Below are 22,848 nucleotides of genomic sequence, written 5' to 3' on the forward strand. Positions count from 1 at the left end.
GTCAAAGCCTGGAGAAGAGGTTAAAAAGGTTGGAGAAGTGAAGACCAGTGTCACTGAAACCAAGGAGAATAGAGTATACAGGAGGGGGAAAAAAAGGGGGGAGGAGAAGGAGGAGAAATGGGGAGTCAAGTTTCATTAAAAAATTTGTCTTCCATCAGTGCAACAATCAGGGACAATTTGGGGTTATATGCGATGGAGAATAGCATCTGTATCCAGAGAAAGAATTGTGGAGTTTGAACAAAGACCAAGGACTATTACCTTTAATTTAGGGGAAAAAACCTGATATCTTATTATGTAATTTTGCTATCTCTTAAACTTTATTTTTCTTCCTTAATGATATGATTTCTCTCTCATCACATTCAATTTGGCTCAATGTATACCATGGAAACAATGTAAAGACTGGCAAATTGCCTTCTGTGGGGGGGTGGGGGAGAGAAGCAAGATTGGGGGAAAAATTGTAAAACTCAAATAAAATCTTTAAAATGAAAAAAAAAGTCAATAATAAAAGAAATGCAAAGCTGAAGCAACTCACAAATTTGCAGAACCATTTAGAAAGTTCCATCTTCTTGGTGGAGCTATAAATCAGGGAAGCTATTTTAGAAAGCAATTTGACATGATACCCCACAAAAGTTAGTAAAATATCCATGTGTTCTGACCAGATTCTGTTATTAGGTTCATATCCCAAGAAGCACTAATTTTTACTTTTGGGTTTTTTTTTTTTTTGCAAGGCAATGGGGTTAAGTGGCTTGCCCAAGGCCACACAACTAGGCAATTATTAAGTGTCTGAGGTCGGATTTGAACTCAGGTACTCCTGACTCCAGGAGTGGTGCTCTGTCCACTGCACCACCTAGCCTCCCCAAGAAGCACTGATTTTAAAAAAGTTCCTATCTGTATACTAAAATATTTTTAGGAGCACTTTTTGTGGTAGCAAAGAATTGGACACAAAGTGATATCTAATGATTAGAGAATGGTTAAATGAATTGTGATATGTTGTTTTGTCATTTTCAGTCAACTCTTTGTGACACTATTTGGGGTTTTCTTGGCAAAGATACTGGAGTAATTTTCCATTTCCTTCTCTAGCTCATTTTACAGATGAGAAAACTGAAGTAAAAGAGTTAAGTGATTTGCCCAAGTATCAGGGCAGACTTAAACTCAGGAAGATGAATCTTTCTGACCCTAGACCCATCACTGTATCCATTTTGCCAATAAAGCCTAAACTGATTGTGATACATAAATGTAATGGAATATTACTGGGTGGTAAGAAACAGTGAACATGACGATCACAGAAAAGCACAAAAACACACAAACTGATGCAGAGTGAAGTAAGTAGGGTCATAAAAATATGCATAAATACTATTAGGTTAATATCCCAAAGAGATCATTAAAAAGGGGGGGGAGGCCTACATGTATAAAAAATATTTATAGCAGGTTTTTTTGCAGTGGCAAAGAATTGGAAAATGAAGGGATGTCCACCAATTAAGGACTGACTGAACAAATTATAGTAGATGAATATGATAGAAATCATGAACAGGTAGATTTCAGAAAAGCCTGGAAAGACATACATGAACTGATGCTGAGTGATGTGAAAAGAACCAGAACATTGTACACATTAACAGCAACAATGTGGGATGATCTGGGTGGCTAGGTGGCGCAGTGAATAGAGCACCAGCCTTGGAGTCAGGAGTACCTGGGTTCAAATCCGACCTCAGACACTTAATAATTACCTAGCCGTGTGGCCTTGGGCAAGCCACTTAACCCCATTGCCTTGAAAAAAAAAAGAGAGAGAGAACAATGTGGGATGATCAACTATGATGGACTCAATTCCTTTCAGCAATTCAGTGATCAAGGCAATTCTAAAAGACATGTGATAGAAAATGCCATCAATATCCAGAAAAAAAACCATGGAGTCTGAATGCAGATGAAATCATACTATTTTTACTTTTTAAACTTTATTTTGGGGTGGCTAGGTGGCACAGTGGATAGAGCACCAGCCCTGGAGTCAGGAGTACCTGGGTTCAAATCTGAACTCAGACACTTAATAATTACCTAACTGTGCAGCCTTGGGCAAGCTACTTAACCCCATTTGCCTTGCAAAAAAAACCAAAACAAAACTTGTTTTATTTCTTTTTCTTATGGTTTCCCCCCCTTCTGTTCTAATTCTTTTTTTCATATGACTAATAAATATGTATAATCTATATCAATTTACTCCTATAGAAAAGGGGAGAGGGAAGAGGGAGAGAGAAAAATGTGAAACTCACTCAAAAGTCTACCAAAAGATGAATATTGAAAAACTATCTTTGCATTTAATTGAAAAACTGAAAAGCATTTAAAAATATGCATAATGATTATAACAATGTAAACAGAAAGAGCACCTTCAAAACAATCAAAATTGAAACAATCAAACATTGAAACAAAAGAAGAGAGAAAAGGGGAAGAAGAGGAGAGAGTTTGAAGTGTGGAGTAAAAGAGAAGGGGATCCTAATGATAGATGACCTCTATTTTCTTAGTAAAATGGGAAATGAGATCCTAAAATGAGAAGAAAGGGGGAGGAGGACATTCAATTGGCTCTCTATATCATTATTAGGAAAACTGGGAGGGACACACAGATATAAAGACAGGACAGAACTGACCAGATTTGCACAACTGCAGGTTTCATTTCCTGCCCCCCCCAAAAAAAATTGGTCTAAGCAAACAGATACTGATGTTACTAACCCTTATATCAGGATCTCCCAACTGTCTGACATAGGAAAGAAAAGTGAAACTTTTAGGGTAGGGTCCTGGAATTTTAGAGTTAAAAGATATCTTAAAGGGTTTTTAATCCAAGTCCCTTCATTATATAGACAAGGAAACTCAAGGAAAAATGATGTATCTATATCTCATTGGTTGATATTCAGAGTCAGTATTTGAATGCAGTTTTCCTACTCCCAGAATTTATGCTTTTTCTACAATATCTCACTGCTATTGGAAGTAAAGGATGTTGTCAAGGATGCAGTTAGCCTTGTTCTTGCGATGGTCATCATTGCACAGCTCTTCCATACATTCTAGAGTGCAGCTAGAATCAAAACTAGTGTAGCCATTATTATTGCCCAGCCCTTTGCTTTAGCATTCTTCTTTTTTTTTTTTTAATTTTGCAAGGCAAATGGGGTTAAGTGGCTTGCCCAAGGCCACACAGCTAGGTCATTATTAAGTGTCTGAGTCCGGATTTGAACCCAGGTACTCCTGACTCCAGGGCCGGTGCTTTATCCACTGCGCCACCTAGCCGCCCCTGCTTTAGTATTCTTAAGACAGAAGACAATTTGAAGGACAGGTTCAGGCATGAGATTTTTCTATGCACACCACAGAGGGAAGGATAATCAGACACAAGGCTTCTCCAGGCACGTGGCTGTGTCAATTCTTTCTTCTGTCAGGAGCCACAATTTGGAAACACCAGTGGTCCATACTTTGCTGCCTAAGGGCAACCTCAAAGTGGGGAAGAGGTTGGTTCCTTCTTTCTTTATTTTTATTTTAGGTTTTTGCAAGGCAATGGGGTTAAGTGGCTTTCCCAAGGCCACTCAGCTAGGTAATTATTAAGTGTCTGAAGTCGGATTCGAACTCAGGTCCTCCTGACTCCGGGGCCTGTGCTCTATCTATCCACTGTGCACCTAGGCACCCCAAGGCTGGTTCCTTCTTAAGGCCTATTGGCAGCAATTGCTGCCTTCCTATTTCCTTACCTTCCCTGATGTGGTAACAGCATGTAGTATAGCTGTAAACCTTTTTTCACAATCTAGCCAATACTCTTCATTTTCTATCCTTTTGCTCCAAGTTTACTAATACTTGTTTCCTCCATAGGCATCCCATTACCCTAGGTTTGTAGTTAAATCCTAAGTTTCAAGAATTTGGGTTTGTGAATATCCAGAGATAACTATCTCTTCCTAAATAAATCCTATATAAATCTTATCCTCAGAAAATTCATCTTTTGATATTATAGCACATTTAGAACTCATATCTCATCAGTACCCTCAGAACACCCTTGAATTGAAATGCAGTTAACTCTTTCCAAAAATAGGTCCTCAGGCTATATAGCACCCATATGTTAACACATTGAACATATATAATAAATGATCCATATTAGTTTAAAAAAAAAAACAAAGATAGTGGGGCAGTTAGGTAGCGCAGTGGATAGAGCACTGACCCCGGAGTCAGGAGTATCTGAGCTCGAATCCGGCCTCAGACACTTAATAATTACCTAGCTTTGTGGCCTTGGACAAGCCACTTAACCCCATTGGCCTTGCAAAAAAAAAAGATAGCCTGGTCCTTTGGTGGGTGAAATTTTTCAGAAACATATTTTAATATTTAGTTAATTGGTTTCTTTCTAGATCTTATGTATTTTAGGTTTTTGTAGATTTGGTTGATGTTTTTGTTTTTATATTGGGTCTCCCTATGTCATAAATCAGCCACTCTTTGACCAACATCCCTGCTGATTGAATAATTTTGACTCTGCCCTGTGTGGGTTCTTCCATCTTTAGACAACCTAGTGTTGATACCAAGTACACATCACATTGATGTGTGGCTTAATGTAGACACCATATGGCTTTAGACCTACTGAAACTCAGAACTCTCCAAATCAAGTGATATGCCTGCCTCAGACTGTATGTTTTCATGGATTTAAAAATATTATTCTGTAGAGGGGTACTTAGGCTTCACTGGACTGCCAAAGGGGACCCTGAAACAAAATAATAATCTTTGCCCTGGGAGATATTGGTGTTTCCTTAATAGGATTTGAGTGCCAACACCCAACATCTGAGAACTGGCAGGCAGCTGAGAAGGCACTCACTCAGTCCAGGTTCTCTAATAGTCCCGTTCCCCCCCCCCCCAGACAGGAATGGGCAAAGCAAGATTTGGATATACTTATTCCTACTAGTAGCTGGCACTACGTACAAACCATAGATGTACTTCAAGGTGGTTTTTATTGTAAAAAAAATTTATTAAAGCACCATGTGTCAGACATCGTACTCATTTATGTGTGAATTGGCACAGAGCCTTCCATTCTTTTGCTAAGGTAACCTCATGACCAAGAGTATGTTTTTGAGGCAATCAACCAGACTTCAAGGGTTGGAGCCACGGAAAAATTGATCTTTGCGGAAAGCTATGTGGGCCTCATGAACATCAAGAAATAGTCTTGGTAGACAGGATTAGATATTGTGGTGGTTAGTGGCAGGTAAATATGAAGCCCAAGGTAGAAGCATTCAGGAAAATAAGTCAGGTGAGAATTCATACAAAATCTTTTATTGGCTACTTATATTCCTTCACCCAAATCCTCATACTCCTGGCTTGGAACCCAACAAGTTTCAAAGGCTTGCCGCTGCCTGACTTTTGGGAAGAGGGTGGCTAGGGAATGGGAAGAAATGGTACCCATAGGTTAAAACAGTTGGGAGATAAACACCCATACTCAGGTTGTGTCAATGGGAAGGGCCACATTCCCCCATAGCAGACCCTCATAGTAATGGTTCCACTTCTCATCCACTCAGATGATGGACCAAGAGAAGATGATGCCCCTTCTCATTCCATTGCTCATATCCATCACTTGAAACCCCACCGCTGAACCAATGTCTCTCTTGGGGATGGAGCCTACAAGTAGAGTGAAGAGGTGCCTACCCAGAGCTTTGGAATATAGCTCTGAGTGTTCAACAAATATAATGGGGGGGCCTGCAGGGGAGACAGCACAATTCAAAGAGGAGATAACAAATTCACCTCATAGGAATAGAAGGGTAGGGAAAAGATGGGGAAGAAAAGGTTACAGGTCATCAGTAGAATCTGTGGGGCCCTTGTGCTGAAAGACACTCTTGGCATGGGGCCAACAAACCTCTTCTCCATTCCATGACTAGAAAGGGAAAAAGGGAATTCTCTGCCTCATTTCAGACAAAAGGCCAGGATACAAAACTGGGTGAATGCTATCATTCCTAGCTTTGGCCTTCTTGTCTGAAGGTGGCTGAGAAGTAGTGTTCTGCCTCTGCTTGACCCTGGAGAGTCCTTCACCAGGGTTTTTGGAGGCTGCTTCCTTCTTAGGCTTAGCTCTCTAAGCACTGGTACCTTTCTCCTGTATGGTACCTCTGCTGCCAATATACAGGGCACTGTGTACTATCACTCCTTTTTTGGGCACTGTTTATTCTCAGCCCAAATCCTATTTGGCAGAGGGGCAAATGAAGACCTTTGGCTATTGATCTCTGTCCTGGGAAAAAACCCAATTGGAAATAGGCAGTTGTAAGAAGCAGAGAAGTACTGCCATAGAAATCTGGCTAGCCAGGGCTCTTTCCCACAGTCTTGCTATCCTGAGCCAGAGATAAATAACTCCCTTGGGAAGGTACTGGGCCTTCAGGGCCTCTGGGAGTAGGAGATGCCTTGGGGAGCAGCAAAAGGGAAGGGAGAAAAGCTGCCTATTCCTGGCCCTGGCTTGATTAGTCGGGACCAGAGTTTACTTCTTCCCACTTGCCACTCACCCCTACCCTCAACCCAGGGCCTGCTCTCAAAGGTTCAGAAATCGGAGTCAGCATCCAGTAACTCAGCCTCCATCAAATTGGTCCGGGAATGAATGGGAGCCAGACAAGGCCGGCGACCTTGAGCCCAGGCTGGAGGACCTGGAGGGGTTGGAAGAAATGGATCCTGAAGAGAGTTTGGCTCTGGACAGAAAGGGTTGGAGACTAGGGTCCAAGCTCCATGTCGATGGGTCTCCCCTGCTCCCCAGGCCCCTGCCACCAGGCACTTCTGCCGGGGCAACTGAGGCAAGCGGGGCACTGCACTGGGAGCTGGGACAGGATGACAAAGCTCTGTGGGTGGTGCCACAGGACACACTTCTTTCTTCCGCTTCCTTCTCTTCTTCTTCCTAGCTAGGCGTTTCTGCAGCTCTGGGGAGATCTCTGCCTCAACCAGCCACTTGTTTGCTTGTTCTTCTGGGGGGACTAGGAGAAAAAGAACATGAGGTGATTTAGCCATGCTGTAGGGTACTATGGAATTATCTCCTTCCCTGGGCTCTGCCCACCTGCTATCACTCATCCTAGATCACTTGTTCTCCTAGCTCTAGGAACTATATTTCTTTCCCTGTAATCTCCCAATCCTCCTAGCCTTAGGCACTAGGTCCATCAAATTCCACAACATTTAGTTCTGGAAAGTATCTAATTATTCATCTAGTTTAACCTCTTTATTTTATAGATGAAGAAATTAAGTTCCAGAAAAGTTAAGCTCAAGATCATGAAGCAAAACAACTGCCAAAATTATTACCCAGATCTCCCCCATTCCTAGTTCAGTGTTTATTTTGCTTGGTTTTTTTTAAGTTTTTTTTGCAAGGCAATGGAGTCAAGTGGCTTGCCCAAGGCCACATGGCTAGGCAATTATTACATGTTTGAGGCCGGATTTGAACTCGGGTGCTCCTGACTCCAGCATCAGAGCTCTATCCACTGCACCACCTAGTTACCCTACTTGTTTGTTTTTGATCTTTTGCTTTATTACTGGTTCTTAGTGGGGGTCTGCAAATCTTAAAATTTTAATAACTGTATTTCTATATAATTGGTTTCTGTTTTAATTCTATGTATTTTACTTTAAACATTTAAAAACATGATACTGACAAGAGGTCTGTAGATTTTACCAGACTCTAGAGCCTTTGCCCTGGAATATCACCTGTGATCCCTGGCCCCCTCTTCTCTTCCCCACCCTATCTCTGCCCTCTTACCTGGAGTCCCTACAGGAGTGACAGACACATCCTGGGGCAGGATAGCTCCCCTTCGGGCCACCATTTTGGTGACATGTTGGGCCCAGGCAGAGGAGACATCAGCTGAGGGCTCATTGAGATCAAAGGCCAAGCCCGCTATGGACAAAAAAAAAAGGGACAATTAAAGAACAGCATTGTGGGCTTAATTTGAAAACCCCTTTCTTTCTCAGTACCAGTCCCCTTCAGCCAATCCTATTCCATAAAGTTTTATTTTGTTTTGCACTATGATTTCATTGATGTAGAACCTTGACTAAGGAAACTTCTTCTACCAAGGCAGAGCAGTCCATATTCTGCAACTTAAGAGTCACTGAGAGCTGTCTAGGGGCACTGGGAGGTTAATTGACTCGCCCAGGGTCATAGTTAGAATTTATCAGAGGCAGGTCTTGAATCCAGCTCCTCCTGACTAAAGTCAGATCTTTATCCACTACACCATGCTGGCATAGAGAAGAACAGAGTCTCCCAAATCCTGTTTGACTTCAGTAAATGAGACCCCAAATGGAGGAGAGGTGGGGTGTATGAAAAGTAACTACTAGAGTCAAAGACCAGCATAGAAGTCAAATCACTCTGTCAACATGAGAAAGATAGACATAAAGGAGGAGGAGGAGGAGGAGGAGGAGGAGGAGGAATAAGAGAAAAGAAAGGAGAAAAAGGAGGGTAAGAGAAAAGGAAGCGAGGAAGCAAGAGTGTCCTTTCCCATAGCCAAGTGTCAACACATCTCCATGTCACCTCTGTTGGGAGGGAAAATTGTTGGGGCTGGGAATGGGACAGAGCCTCACCCACAGGCCCGTCATGAGACACAGTATGCATGCTGAAGGAGAGTTCTTGGCCAGGATTCTGTAGTAATTCTCGCCGTTTAGAGAAAGCCTTGGCAATCATCTTACTTTTCTTAATTCGTTTGGGTTCATCATCACTTTGCCCAGTCAACCTGTGGGAAAAGAGATTGTGACAGAGAATAGATTTCCATCAAAATTTTTCAAAGGATAGTAATTAACTATTCATTACCATTATACTTTGAGTCTCTCCTATTTTGCTTTTCCTAGAGAACAGTCTAAGCACAAACATTATAGTTCTTAAGGGGTGATAAGAGCTCTTTGATGACCCAAATTCTCTCAACTATCACAGACGCAGAGAAAAAAGGTCTTCCCAGCAACAAAACTGAGAAGAGAAGAATCCTGGGTTCTCCAAATTTAAACAACTTCTTTCTTTTTCTTTCTTTTTTGGGTTTTTTTTTTTTGCAAGGCAAATGGGGTTAAATGGCTTGCCCAAGGCCACATGGCTAGGTAATTATTAAGTGTCTGAGGCAGGATTTGAACTCAAGTATTCCTGACTCCAGGCCTGGTGCTCTATCCACTGTGCCATCTAGCCACCCTAACTTCTTTCCTGAAATGGCAAGCCACCACCATACTGGAAATGAGTCAGGTAGGCAGGAACACCTGGTCTCACCAGGAGATACCTGTGAGCTCAAAAGGAAACTAGGTTTGGCCTTTCCCTGAACCATTCCATAAAAATGACAACTGGTACAACTGAGGACCTGGAGCTGGATAAAAGAGAGAAGAGACAGGAAGGACCAAGATTCTAGGAAGTCTTGGGCTGGCCCCACCTGCACCAGGTACGCCTCCAGATGAGTAGAGTAGCTTTTGTCCAGACCCAAGTGCTCATGGCAATGCCAGTGCCAAACATAGCAAAGAGGTTGATCTTTTCCACCAGAAGACTGGGACGATTCTTGATCTCACAATCAATAATAGGCTTCTTGGTGGGTAGTCCAATAGTCACATTGGCTTGGCACCTGTATGAGATGAGGAATTGGAGGAAGATGACATGATTCAGGAGACTTCCTCAGATACCTAGAATCCTAGTACTGATGAGTGAAGAAGGCTTTCACTCCGGGCCAGAAAGGAATTTGGCCTGAAAAGTCAAAATGCTGCAGGTTTCTATTTTAAGAAAAATTTAAAATGTCACCTATGGCAAGAATATTGCCTTCGAGCTCAGAAGCTGCTTGTGTATCATTCACCTCTGGTAAATGTAGGAAAAACTCATGCAGGTATTTTGGCTATTGACCCTTTAAATATATCTCCAAGTATAATAATGAATACACTACCATGTACAGAAGCTTTTGCTAGTTGCTAGGAAGTAATTCACAAAATTTGAAAGATATGGTCCTTTGGGTAATTTATACCCTAATTAGAGAAGGTAAGGCATGAAATAACTTGCTAACGATCACAAAAGCCATGCTAACAAGCATGAAACATAGCTCTGTGCCACAAATTGAGGACATGAGGGCTGATGGGACAAACAGGGTCATAGGAGTTAGAGCTGGAAGAGCCCTTAGAGATAAGCTAGTCAAAGCATGAGGGAGCTTTGAACCTAGCCCTGAAGAAAGCCTTAACAACCAGATTACATCAAGGGACTTTTTGAGGCAAGAACGGTTAGCTGCCACCTGAGGAACAAAATCAGCCAAAAGTTGGCTCCTGTTTGGTACAGTTCCTGCACTGTCAGACTCTCTCTATTGCAACCCAATCTCCACCTCACTCCCCTTCTAGAGGTCCAGGTCCATACTCACAGCACATAGTCCCGGAAGCTGCGTTCCCACTCGGCCTGGTTGAAGAAGTCATAGAAATGGCAGCTGAAGGTGATGAGCACAAAGCCAAAGGCTAGGAAGCCAAAAATACCTATGGGGGAGGAGATGTGTTACCTTATGACTCCATCCTGAACTTGGGAGATCCACTACCAGGGAGCAGAGAAGCTTTCCCCACATGGAGTCTAAAGGCAGCTAGTTCTAGTACAACTAAATCTAGTAAATTTGAACAGAAAATCAAGAGAAATGGATCCAACTGATGGAAGACCCTCCAGTGGGAAGCAAGAAAGTATAGAGAAGTGTTCTAACTGTAAGCTCACAGAGGGGGCCAGAGACTTTAGGAAGAGGTTGGGAACCTAGAGGGTCACATGGGACCCACTAACTTCTCCAACCCCCCCCCACTTCAGGTGAATGGGAAGTACCTAGGAATGTCTTGATGCCTGCATTCTCCCACTCCTGTCTCTATTCACTAGATCCACTGAGTCACCGTACAAGAGTATTCTCCTTCTCTGAGACTCATTTGTCAATGGTTTTTCTTCCATTCTCGTAACAGAGTATAAAGGGACAACATGAAATATAATAGTAATATTTATGTGGCACTTTAAGGTTTGTAAGGAGACTCATACACACACTATTGTCCCTTGAAATCATCTTGGGAGCTAGGTGCTGCTGTTATTACAGATGAGGAAAGTGAGTCTGAAAGAGGAAAAATGACTTGCCTAAGGTCCTACTCAATTCAGAAATTAGAACTCCAATTTTCTTGACTCATCTATCACTCTATATTCTGTACCACCTTGCCCACCAAACAGAAGATCCTTAAGGGAAAGGGCTATTGGTCATTTTCCCTTTGTATCCTAGGCACTTCATAAATACCAGTTAAGTTAAATTGGATTGAATGGGGAGACTGGCAGGTGTTGCAGAGCAGCCCCACTCACCCAGGCGCAGCATAGTCTCATTGATCTTGCTGGCTGCTTTCTCACTGAGTAACCCAGGGTGGTTGCTTTTGATAGAGAAGAGAGTCATAACTCCTGGGAAAAAAAGAAAAAGAAAAAAGACATTTCAAAAGTCAGCCTAGGGAATCCCACAGAGAAGGAGCTGAGTGTATGATACCAAGCCAAGTAGGGACAGGTATCTTTGAGTTTGGGAACAGTGGAAATCAAAAGGACTCAAAACTCTACTATGGACTAAGACACCAGGAAGAGGACAGAAAAACAATGCAAGAGAAAAGCAAGGTCCAAACTGGGACCAGCCACTTTTTTTTAACTAAGGCAGATATAATGTTTGTATTCTGTTGGGGAGGGGATGAAAAGCACCCAGGTGGGCTGGGAGATTGAGAGGTGAGTTTACTGGGAAAGTGATGTAAACACCTACAACAGGATGCTCAGTTAAGGTGGCAGAATTGAGAAGGCTCTTTTTGGCCAAGGAGTACAACATACATAGATAGGTGTGTGGGGTTTGAAATCAAGAGACATTTGTCCTTAAAGTTTACTGGAAGTCTGACCATGACCAAGTAAACCTGAGTCTCAGTCTTCTCTTCTATAAAATTGTACTTATAGGAGTTGCATCAGAAGATTGTTATAAGAATCCTAAAGTTCTACTGTTATTTTTGTCTCTCCATCTTACCCAGGCTGGAATGCAGTGACTGTTTATGGTCCCTATTCTAATCCGGGGAAGCATGGAAGCTTTGACTTCCTCTTTTTCCATCCTGTCAGTTTGCCCCTTCTTTGGCATTCTGTTGGTCCTCTGTTCTCAAGGGCTCAGAATAGAGTGGATACCTGATGGGCAATGGCCCTACTGTAACTCAGAACTCCTGATCTCTAGCAATCTATCTGCTTCAGCATCCCCCAACATCAGGGAGTACTAGGGTGGGCAATAAATTTACCTTGCAATAAATTACTTTGCAAGCCTTGAAGCATTACATCAGATGTCTGTTTATTACCTCATACACAGTAGAGTTTAATACATATTTGTCAGTTGATTGATCCTGGGCCTCCCACTCACCTCGAATGAGGAAATAGCCCCCAACAATAAGCACAAGACCAATAGGGGCCAACACAAAGCCAGCTCGGTAACGATAGTTCTTGTAGCCCACGAAACAGATGCCACTCACTGAATCCCCATCCACCTGAAGTGGGAGAGGAATTGGAGAAGATAATCAGTCACATAATGGTCCCCCCAAACTCATGCCCTCCAAGACCACAATCTCTCCCTTAGCCTCTGGTCCCTGTACCTGGGCCACAGCAAGAATGGCCACGGTGAGAACAAATGGCAGTGACCAGGTGAGCAGGTGGAAGTAGGAAGTCTTGCCAGAAAGGGGCTGGTAGGTTGTGCCCAAGGCCTTGAAGGAGGTGTGCCAAGCATAGGTGAGCACCACAAACCAAACCACGCCTGCCATTAGCGCATAGTATACGATGACGAAGATGATAACACAGGACAGGGTTTCATTGGAGCTGTGGGGACAGGTATAGTCACTAGAGTAGTTCAACCTACTGTTCTCTTCTCCCACCAAATCCCAAAAATATCCCTACTAAATCAGCAGTTCAAGCTCATAGTGATTATTAGAACACCATTATACCAGATTAAACCAGAGAGGACCCCAGGGGTGACAGGAAATACAGGCTAGAGAGGGGTGGGGTATGAGGGGACATGATCTAAACAGAGGTTCCAAGGGCCTGGACTTTAGTTTCTAATTCCTAGCTGATGCTTCTTTGTGAGAACATTGAATATGCTACCTCTTCCAAACTTCCTTCACCCCCTTTAAGGTATCCCAGGACACCTACGTGGGCTCCCCCAGTCGCATGGTACCATCAGCTCTGCAAACAATTTCCCGGCGGGCACCATCCATGAACTGGGCCAGCCAGCCGATGCTGCCCACAAAGAAGCAAGCATTGACATAAAAGAGGATGACAGCAGGGTAGCGGTTAGAATTCTTCCAGTCAGCAACAAATGTGGCCTAGGATGACAAATGGCACACTCAGGGGGAACTGTGTGGTCTTCCTACCCCTCGAGCTTCCAGCTGTCACTGTCTTGTCTCTGACCTTCCTTCTGCCTAGCTCATTCCTTGGTGACTTGACTCAGAGGTGAATACATCCTAACTAAGAATTGTCCTATGGAGTCTCCTTCTGCTCTTCATAGAACTAGTAGTCTAATTATTCGCTTGGCTTTGCCCACATCACACTCAAAGCTTCTCTCTTCTTGCCTTTGCCAGCTGGACAAGTCTAGGATGTTTTCCTTTCTTACTTCTGGAAACCCCTACCTCCCATCAAGGCTAAGATAAAGTGCCTACTCCTATGGGTCTTTCCTCATTCATTTCCTTGTGTCCTCACTCCCCTCAACCAGAGATTATTTTGTATTTACTTAATCCTGTATCTCTGTACTTCCCCAGACCCAAAAGAATGTAAAATTTTGAGGGCAAAGACTGATTTTTTTGTTGTTCGTCTTTGAATCTCCAGGGCTTAGGACAATGCCTTGACCATAGAAGATGCTCAGTGCTTATTGAGTTGAATTGAACTGAAATCTTTCATCTTTAAAATTTTTTTTTTATTTAAGGCAATGAGATTAAGTGACTTGCCCAAGATCACACAGTTAGACAATTATTAAATGTCTAAGGACACATTTGAACTCAGGTCCTCCTGACGCCAGGGTCAGTGCTCTATCTACTCTGCCACCTAGCTGCCCCAAAATCTTTCATTCTTGGGGAGCCTTCTTACCTCCCTAACTTCCAATATTCAAGACCTAGAGTGCTGCCCCCTCCTTTTCTCCAACCCCCCCCCAATCCATGCTGACCAGGGTGAAGAAGGTGCAGAGGCCAGTGACGGCACCAAAGGCAGCGATATAGCTGTGCATGTCCTGGTGTTCAGCCTCAGTGAAGAGTGGGTTCTGGCACTGGATCCCGCAGCCTTCCACATCCTCATACCAGCTGTTGGGGTTATCTGTGCGTACCAAGGGTGACTCACATTGTCCCGAACTGTTGAACTTGATGTTTTGTACCTCATTCTAGAGATATCATTAAGGTGGGCAAGACAGGAAGAAGAAAAAACAAAGGGGGAAAATGGAGGTCAGTAATAATTTGTATTTTATAATAATGTAAATACAAATATTTGTATTTTTATCATATATGTATATTTTCATTTATATTATTTAATATATTTAATTATATGTTATTTATCATATATGTGTATTTTAAATATGTGTATATAAATTTTTATTTATAACATAATTTCATTTAAAATTTATTTCATAAATCTAGCACTTGATTTAGATTCCATTATGTATCATGATCTATTATTTTACATTTGTGCCTCTGATTAAGTGATGATTCCCATTCTAGGTACTTAGTCAAGTGATGTCTTCTAATACCCCTACTAATAACAATAGTTAATATTTTTATTGAGCTTTAAAGCTATCAAAATGCATATGTCCCCATAGCCACTTTCTGAGTGGTTTTACTCTTCCTGTTTTTCAGATGAAAAAACTGGGAGGAAGAAAGATTAAGTGATTTGCCCAGGGCTACAAAGATAGCCCTGATACAGGATTCAAACATGGGACTTCTTGACTCATGGTTCAGTGAAGGATAGACCTGTTATACTGCCCAGTATCAGTTATGTTTCAGCTGATCACTTCCTCCTCAGCCCAAGTTTTCCTATGTCCTACTGTCTTCTTCCCAAACATATCAATCTGAACACAAGTTGATGTCTACTGTCATGGACTAATACTTTACTTGGGCTCCCTATTTTCAGATTTTTTTTTGAAAGAGTTGGTTGAGGTTCATATAAGGAAAAGCTTTTAACCATTAGATCCATCCAAAAATGTAACAGGCTGCCTACAAACATAATGGGTTCACCCTTACTTGAGGTCTTAAAGGCTGGATGTCTACTTGTCTGATGTGTTATAAAGCAATCCATGTTGATTTTATTTTACTTATTTCATTTGGGGCTTACAGGTTGTTGACTTCTTGATTATATATTAAGAGTACAGTTATCCTTTCCACATTGCAACTTTCCCCCATCATGGTTTTGACATATTGAAGGCTAGCACAAGAAATTAAATGGGAGTTTTGTGGAAGCCTCAGACAACACATGAAGGCTAGCAGATGACACAGAAAAAAAGTTTAGAAATTCAGAAATGCATAAAATAAATGTATAATACTATGCAGTATCAATGTAGTTTACCTTTTAATACCATAATTTAGGCTTCTTCTCTGATATGATGGCCAAAAAATTTTACATAGATTTTCCAGATCTTAGATCCGCAATGTTCATAACCCCCAGGGATGTGGAAGAGATGACTGTACCGTGAAAGACAAGGCAACCTGTCCCCGCCTCCCCACCCCTCATCCTAGCCATCCTGGACCTTTTCCCTACACCCTGCACCTTGAGGTCCTGGTCTTCTCCACTCCTACTTACTGGACAGCCTTCTGGGAAGTGGTCTGGAGTGCATTTCAGGAAGTCAGGCCAGCCCCGCTCCCGCTCAACAATGGCGCAAGGTCCTCGAGTGGCCTGGCACAGGGTTCGGCTAGGCAACTCCACCCGATCATTCTCACACTTGGGCATATAAACAGCACAGAGCAGGGGCTGGATCACTGCCCAACAGCGGGGAGCATTCCGAAGACCTGGAATGAAGGAAGCAGTGAGGTGGACTAGTAACAAGGTAGTGAAGAGCCCCTCCTTCCCTCTCATTCAAGACAGTGTTTCATACACTCCCACTCTGTCGTAGGGCACCTCTCATTGTAATACTGTGGACTAATAATCCTAAAGCCTTTCATAGTCATAATTAGTAGAAAGGGGGGAACCCGAGACAGTTAGGCAAGAGACCCCCACCCCCTTCACTCAATGGAGCATGCAACCAGCTCGAGATCTCAGAAATCTCTTCCACGTGCTAAAACCCCCAGAACCCTCACTCCCCCTTACCAAGCTGAGGTGAAACAGAGAAGAGGTGGGAACATAGGAAGAGGTGGTCAGAGAAGCCAGGTACTCCGTGGCCAGAGAGAGAAGAAACAGGAAGTCAGATGGAGAAAAACAGAGAAGACTTTGTGCCTGTCAGCAGGAAGAAGGGTGCCAGAAACAAGCAACTGGAACTCTCCACCCAGCCCCATCACCTCCGCTGGCCCGGTCCATTTCTCCTGATCTGCCTCCAACCAGTCTCTCCTCATCCATCACTACTTTCTCACTTGTCTAACCTTAACTCAGTTGTATCAGAGATGACACATGGATACAGGGTGAAAGCACTAAATGAGGCATATAAGTGTCTGTATTTGTAAAAGTTTTCTTAATACCACCCCTGAAGAACAGTGGGCATTGTGGATTCTGACAGTAGGTTAACAGTCATCCTTACTAAAAGAGTATCTCCAGAGCAGAAATCCAGGGCATACTGGGATGAGCCCAAATGGAGAAATGCAGAATTTAAAGACAGGCTCCCTGAGAGGTAATATCCTAAAAGGCTTCCTCTATTTCTTAATGACACTGGCTTCTGTATATCATGATCACTCCTCCCTACTTCCTAACTCCAGACAACTTTTCCATCCTATAAGGTCACAGGTCATAGGTTTGAGGCTTAGAAGGCCCTCATTTCACATATAAGGAAATGAGTTCTAGGGAGGTGAAATAATTTACCCAAAGTCACATAGGCAAGAGGCAGCAAAGCTGGGAATTTTAACCACATCCTCTGAATCTGAGTCCAGTGATTTTTTTCCATGGAATTGCTCTTTTTCTTTTCTGGACCTTGTGTCTTTCCTTGTTATCTCCTGGGCTTAGCACATTGCCCAGAACATAGGAAACATTCAATAAACACTTGCTGACTAATTGATGGGAATGATTGTGGGTGGGACAAGGGTATGGGAAGTGATGGACACTGATGCACCACCATTGATCATTCTCATTGACTAGACCGGGAACTGCCTTCTTTGCTGTCCCACCAAGTTCCTTGAGGGTGGGGACTGTTTTCATTCATAGCTTTGATTCCCCAATGTCTAGCAGAGAGATGACACAAAGTAGATACTTAATAAATGCCTGTTAAATAGAATTAGTTGGAAGCAAGGCTTGGTTCATGAAGCAACAAAACTTAAGACATCTTTTTTTCTGTCAGGCTATGTGTGGGGAGAAGCTGGAAGAAGGTATGAAATTCATAAGATACAAAAGAGATCGCAGGTCTAAGCTGACCAATTTCCATCACAAGTAGTTCCCCAAAGCTTTTGGGTTCTTAGCCAAGCATCATTACCTTCATCGGCTAAACAAGTATGTTCTAAGCAGCTGCCACTTTCTAGGCATAAGAGGTGGATAGAGGTGGATAGAACACTGAGGCTGGAGTCAAGAAGACCCTAGTTGAAATCTAGCCTCAAACACTTACTAGCTGTGTGACCCTGCACAAGTCCCTTAACCTTTGTTTCTTTAATCTACTGGCCAAGGAAATGAACCGCTCCAGTATCTTTGTGAAGAATACTCCATGGACAATGTTGGCATGGGGGCATGGAATCGGACACAACTGAAGAAGAATAACTCTCCAGGTACAGTGTTAAGTTCTAAGAACACAGAAACAAAACCTACTTTCAAGGAGCTTATAATCTAATGGGGGAACTATTTACCAGTACCTAATCCTCTAGACTACTGGTGTCAAACTCAAATAGAAACAGGGACCATTAATTCATACATAAAGAGCCTTGTAAGTTGCATTCTGACTTAGTTTTAAAATGCAATATTAGCTATATTTTGTCATATGTTTATTGATTTTGTTCACTTTATTTATTTTACTCTTTTTCAGGTCTTGTAGTTCATGCAGACTTTATGAAATATAAAGAGTAGATAATTCTAGTCCTTAAGAAATTCACAATTTAGCAAAGCAGCCTAAGTTATCCAATCTCCTGGGATGGCTAAAACCCCACACAAATAGCTCCAGGGTTTGGTGGACCTTACATCTGACCATGCCTACTCTTGGGGAAGATCCTAGTTTTGAGACAGATCAAACCACTTTCCAAATCAGCTTATGAACCTGACTGATAGGCTATAGGGCTCCAAAGAGGTCCAAGTCTCCCTTATTCACCCTCCCACCCATCCACTCCATGTCCCCATCCCCACCCCATTCTGCTCCCCCTGTTACCAGTCATTTCCTAGGATAATAAGCTACAACCCACTCACAGCCCAACAGAGAGAAAGGGCTAAATTGATGAGGTGGGATTAGGAAGAAAAAATTTCAAGATAGGTTAGGATTTGGGTCTACTTCTTTGAACCTGTCCTATAATAAATGAAGCTAGTGACTTTGGTATCTGGTACAGACTTTCTTCCATTTTTCATTATTAATAACAGCTGACATTTAAATAGACTAGCTTTTAAAGGTATTTGCAGAACACCTAAACAATTTCATTTGACTCTCACAACAAATCCTAGGAAGTTGGTACTAAAGATCTTATTCCCATTTTCAATAAGGAAGAAAGTGAAATTCAGAGATTCAAAAACTTTATCTCATGTCGGGGTCAGGGACTGAATCAGGGATTGGATCTGAACCCAGGTCAGAGGCTGGATCTGAACCCAGGTCTCGTGTGACTCTCCACCCAGGGTTTCTACTACACCAAATTGTCTATTGTAATATTCTCTATCTCCCCAGGAAATTTTCAGAGCAAAGGTCCCTAAGGACCCAAAGCACTGTTGTCCAGCTTTGGTCACTCTGCAACCCTAGGCTTATCCTCTCTGGTTCCAGGGAAATTGCATCACCCCAGAATCAGTGTTAAATTATTATAACCCCAGGGCAGCTAGGTGGCACAGTGGATAGAGCACGGGTCCTGGAGTCAGGAGGACCTGAGCTCAAATCCCACCTCAGACAATTAATTGCCTACCTGTGTGACCTTGGGCAAGTCACTTAACCCCATTACCTTAAATAAATAAAAAAATCTTAAAAAATTATTATAGCCCATTGTAAGAAACAAATGAAATAGTACATTTAAAAAATTCTCTATCAGGAGTCATGAGTTACTGTACTTGCCTAGGATGTCTCTGAGCTAAGAGACATAGCAAACAAACTACAAAAGAGCTCAGTGGTTTAGTAAACAGTATTGAATCAAGAGTCAGAAAACTTGGTTCAAATGTAATGCCCTTGGGCAACTCACTTAATCTGAGTCTCAGTTTCCCCAATCTGTAAAAACAAAACAAAACTGGGCCAGCCCAGTGTTTTGCTGTTTTGTTTTGTTTTTTGACAATTTTTGTATTTGGCATGGATCTCTTTTCTGGTGAAGTCTATGGATCCCCTCTCAAGAATAATGTTCCAAAATAACTTAGGGAAATTCTGAGTTTAAGTTAGATGTTAGTGAAACTAAAGATAGCACTTTTCTTTTTCTTCACCTAGATTCACAGAACCCCTGAATTCTGTCCAAAGACCTTTTGAGTCTCCTGACTGCTGGTTAAGAATCCCCCCCCCCCAGTGAAATGATCTCTGAAGTCTCTTCTATTTCTAAATCTATGATCCTAGGACCAAAAAATACATATGCTTCTGACCTTTTCTTTCCCTCCCCCCCCCCCCTTTTTGCTATCCTGCCTAGGGCCAGGGGAATGAACCAAGTCAACATTCTGGGTAGATTTTAGAAAGATATTATTCTTCTACAACCATGAGCTACTATGGTAGTACGCCAGGAGTTAGGAGATACTTTTAAAAAAAAAAAAGATAAATAACAAAGAAGCATTTGAGTCCATTCCATTGAATTTAATGCCTCCCAAATCCTAAATGCAAATCATCCATGAACTCTAAAAATCTGAGACAGAGGTGTTCTGAGCGTCCTTTCCAGCTTAAGGATTCTGAGGTCTAAGGAAATAGTATAAAGAGCTCAGAAAAGCGTCCTGGCTTTATTTTGTTCTCTCCCAGCCTCAGGTCAGGATCACTGTCCCTATTTTCCAGATGAGAAAACGAAGACGAAAGATCCTTTCTAACCTGAGGGTAGAGCTAAGTGGGGAAGAGGGAAAGTACAACCCATCAAAACTGACCACCAAATCTAAAAATCTCACTTTCTGGCTCTTTTTGACGTAATCCTCAGCTATCTCTTCCTGGGTTTTATTCTTCGCTTTTCCATTCCTCAATAATATTTTTATATCTTTCCTTCAAATTCCCCTTCCAAATGAATAAGCCCCCACGGTCCTCCCACCTTTCCTTTTCCTTTCCCTTCCAGCCCTCAGTTACTAATTCTCTTATCACTCACACTTTGTAACCCTAAAAAACTCCACCTAAGAGAAAAAACTTTGGGGCAACATTGACTCCAATTCCTTCTTAAGATAGTAACTTCTCTAAGATTTTGACTCCATTTCCCAACCCCTAACCAATAGAGGCTCTTGTAACCAGCCTCTTTATTTCCATTTTTAAAAACATCTATTCAATGCCTATTGTTTACAAGAAAGTTATTTCAGGCTCCTCTAGGGGACCCCCCCCCAATCTGTAACAACGGGGCTGGAATAATAAAGTGATCTCCTTACAAGCTCTCTTTCACACACACACACACACACACAACCCCACCACCGTACACAATCCCACTAACACACCCTCACACCACACACACTAACCCACCACACATATACCTCCCACACAATCCCACTACACGCTCACATACAATCCTACCACACATGCACACACCCCCTTCCCCCCACAAGCACACAAACACTAAATACACATTCTCCCCCTCCACTCACACACACACACAATCCTACTACACATATTCCCCACACACAATCCCACCACACACTCACACACAGTCCTAGCACACATGAACACACACTCTCCCCCCACAAGCACACAAACACTAAATACACATTCTCCCCCTCCACTCACACACACACACACTCCTACTACACATATTCCCCACACACAATCCCACCACACACTCACACAGTCCTAGCACACATGCACACACACTCTCCCCCCACAAGCACACAAACACACGATCCCCTGCCAAACACACTCACACGACACATACATACACACTATCCCATCACACACATACCCCCCACAATCCCACCACAGGCACGCAGACACACGCTCCCCTCCGAACACACCGCACACACAATCCCGCCCCACACTCACACGCAGTCCTAGCACACATGCACCCCCTCCCCCACGAGCACACGCACTAGCCTGCTACACGTACCCCATACCCACGCCCCCCCGCCCCAGAACGCCCCCCGCCCGCGGCCCGCGGCCCAGCCCTCACCGGACCAGAGCACCAGCTTGCCGTGCGCCTCCTCCTGGGAGCCCGAGTCCCCGGCCAGCAGCGTGGAGGTGGCAGCGTAGGGCAGCGCCGAGCCCAGGCAGACGTTGTAGCGCAGCGGCTCGCACGGGGCGGCCCGGCCGCAGCGGCTCAGCAGGGGGGGCGGGCCGGTCTCGGCCGCGCCGGCCCTGCCGGCCCCGGGCCCGGGCCCGGTCCCGTTGCCGCTGGGGGCCGCCCCCCGGCCCGGGCCCCCGCGCAGCAGCAGCAGCAGCAGCTTCAGCCCCAGCAGCTGGAGCGGCGGCCCCCGCGCGGGCCGAGCGGCGGCCATGGCCGAACCCGCCAACTCAGCAGAAAGAAGTCGGGCCCCTCCGTCCCCGGACCCCCCGGCGGCGCGCGCGAGCTCCCGAAGGCCCGGGGGCGCCCTCAGGCGTCCCGGGAGGCCCCCGCGCCCCGCGCCGACCCTCCCCGGGCGCCGCCCGCGCCCCGGCCCCTGCGCGCCCAACTTTGCAAACTTTCCGAGTGGCGGCCCATGGTCGGGGCGGCCGCGGCCCGGGCCCCGCGGCGGGGCCCCCACCCGCCCGCCTCGCTCCCCGCGTCTCCTTCAGCGCCTGGGGTCCTCCGGGCCCCCGATCGGCGAGCCCATTCCCCCTCCCACCAGCAAAGCCTCCGAGCGCCCAGCGACCCCAGCTGTGCGTGGGCTGGGGGCTCCAGACAAGCCCCCCCCCGCCTCCGGGCCCCCCGCACCCCGCGGCACCCCGCGCACGCCCCGCCGGCTCCCCGGCTCCTTTGTTGCCCTCGCTCGGCTCTCAGGAATGCACGGGCCGCCACCAGCCAAGCCCGGCCCCCCTTAACTAGCGGCCGGGGGGGGGGGGGGGAGGGACCGGGGAAGGGGAGGGGAGAGGAGAGGATGGAGGGGAGGGGCAGGGCAGTCCCGCCGTCTCCGGGGCCGGGAAAAGGGGAGTCCGACTGGTCTCTGCCAGCCCGCCCCAAACAACAGGGCCCAGAGGCAGGGCCGGACTTGGGCTAAGGATTCTCCCCCTTCTGGACGACTTGCGAGAGCGAAGATCCTGCTTCCCGGGTCTAGGTCTAGGGGTCTGGGTGGGAGACAAGGGGCCTGGCGGCCAGGAGCCACCCCCTCCTCCCCTGGAGGGCTAGCTAGCCCCGGGGCAGCCCCGCCGCTGCACGCTTTCCCCTTCCAGCTTGTTCGCTTCTTGGGCTCCTTTCCGTAAGGAGGTGGAATTCGGAGGGACCTAGGGATCCAACCCAATGTTGCCCCTCATTTCACAGATGAGGAAACTGAGGCGCGGGGAGGCGGAGCGATTTGCTCAAGGTGACACAGGCAACTAGTAGAAAAAGGGA

At 44.6% G+C, this 22,848-nt stretch overlaps 1 protein-coding gene across 2 annotated transcripts; it reads right to left on the bottom strand.

Moving 5' to 3' along the window:
- Positions 1–5,483: 5,483 nt before the first annotated feature.
- SMO (smoothened, frizzled class receptor) lies at positions 5,484–21,841 on the bottom strand. Of its 2 annotated transcripts, none has more exons than XM_074193726.1 (12): positions 21,493–21,841; positions 15,722–15,927; positions 14,103–14,312; positions 13,097–13,269; positions 12,547–12,766; positions 12,318–12,441; positions 11,252–11,344; positions 10,302–10,410; positions 9,342–9,527; positions 8,518–8,666; positions 7,703–7,837; positions 5,484–6,935 (listed from the first exon to the last, which is right to left on the bottom strand). In XM_074193726.1, exons 1-12 carry the CDS (start codon positions 21,815–21,817, stop codon positions 6,511–6,513), a joined length of 2,355 nt encoding a protein of 784 aa, XP_074049827.1. In that variant the 5' UTR covers positions 21,818–21,841; the 3' UTR covers positions 5,484–6,510. The 2 variants fall into 2 exon arrangements, with proteins under 2 accessions (XP_074049827.1, XP_074049829.1); XM_074193728.1 differs by lacking the exon at positions 21,493–21,841 and adding an exon at positions 16,226–18,345.
- Between the last annotated feature and the right edge of the window lie 1,007 nt (positions 21,842–22,848).

The sequence above is a fragment of the Macrotis lagotis genome, chromosome 7, assembly GCF_037893015.1.
Source record: "Macrotis lagotis isolate mMagLag1 chromosome 7, bilby.v1.9.chrom.fasta, whole genome shotgun sequence".
Taxonomy (NCBI): Eukaryota; Metazoa; Chordata; class Mammalia; order Peramelemorphia; family Peramelidae; genus Macrotis; species Macrotis lagotis.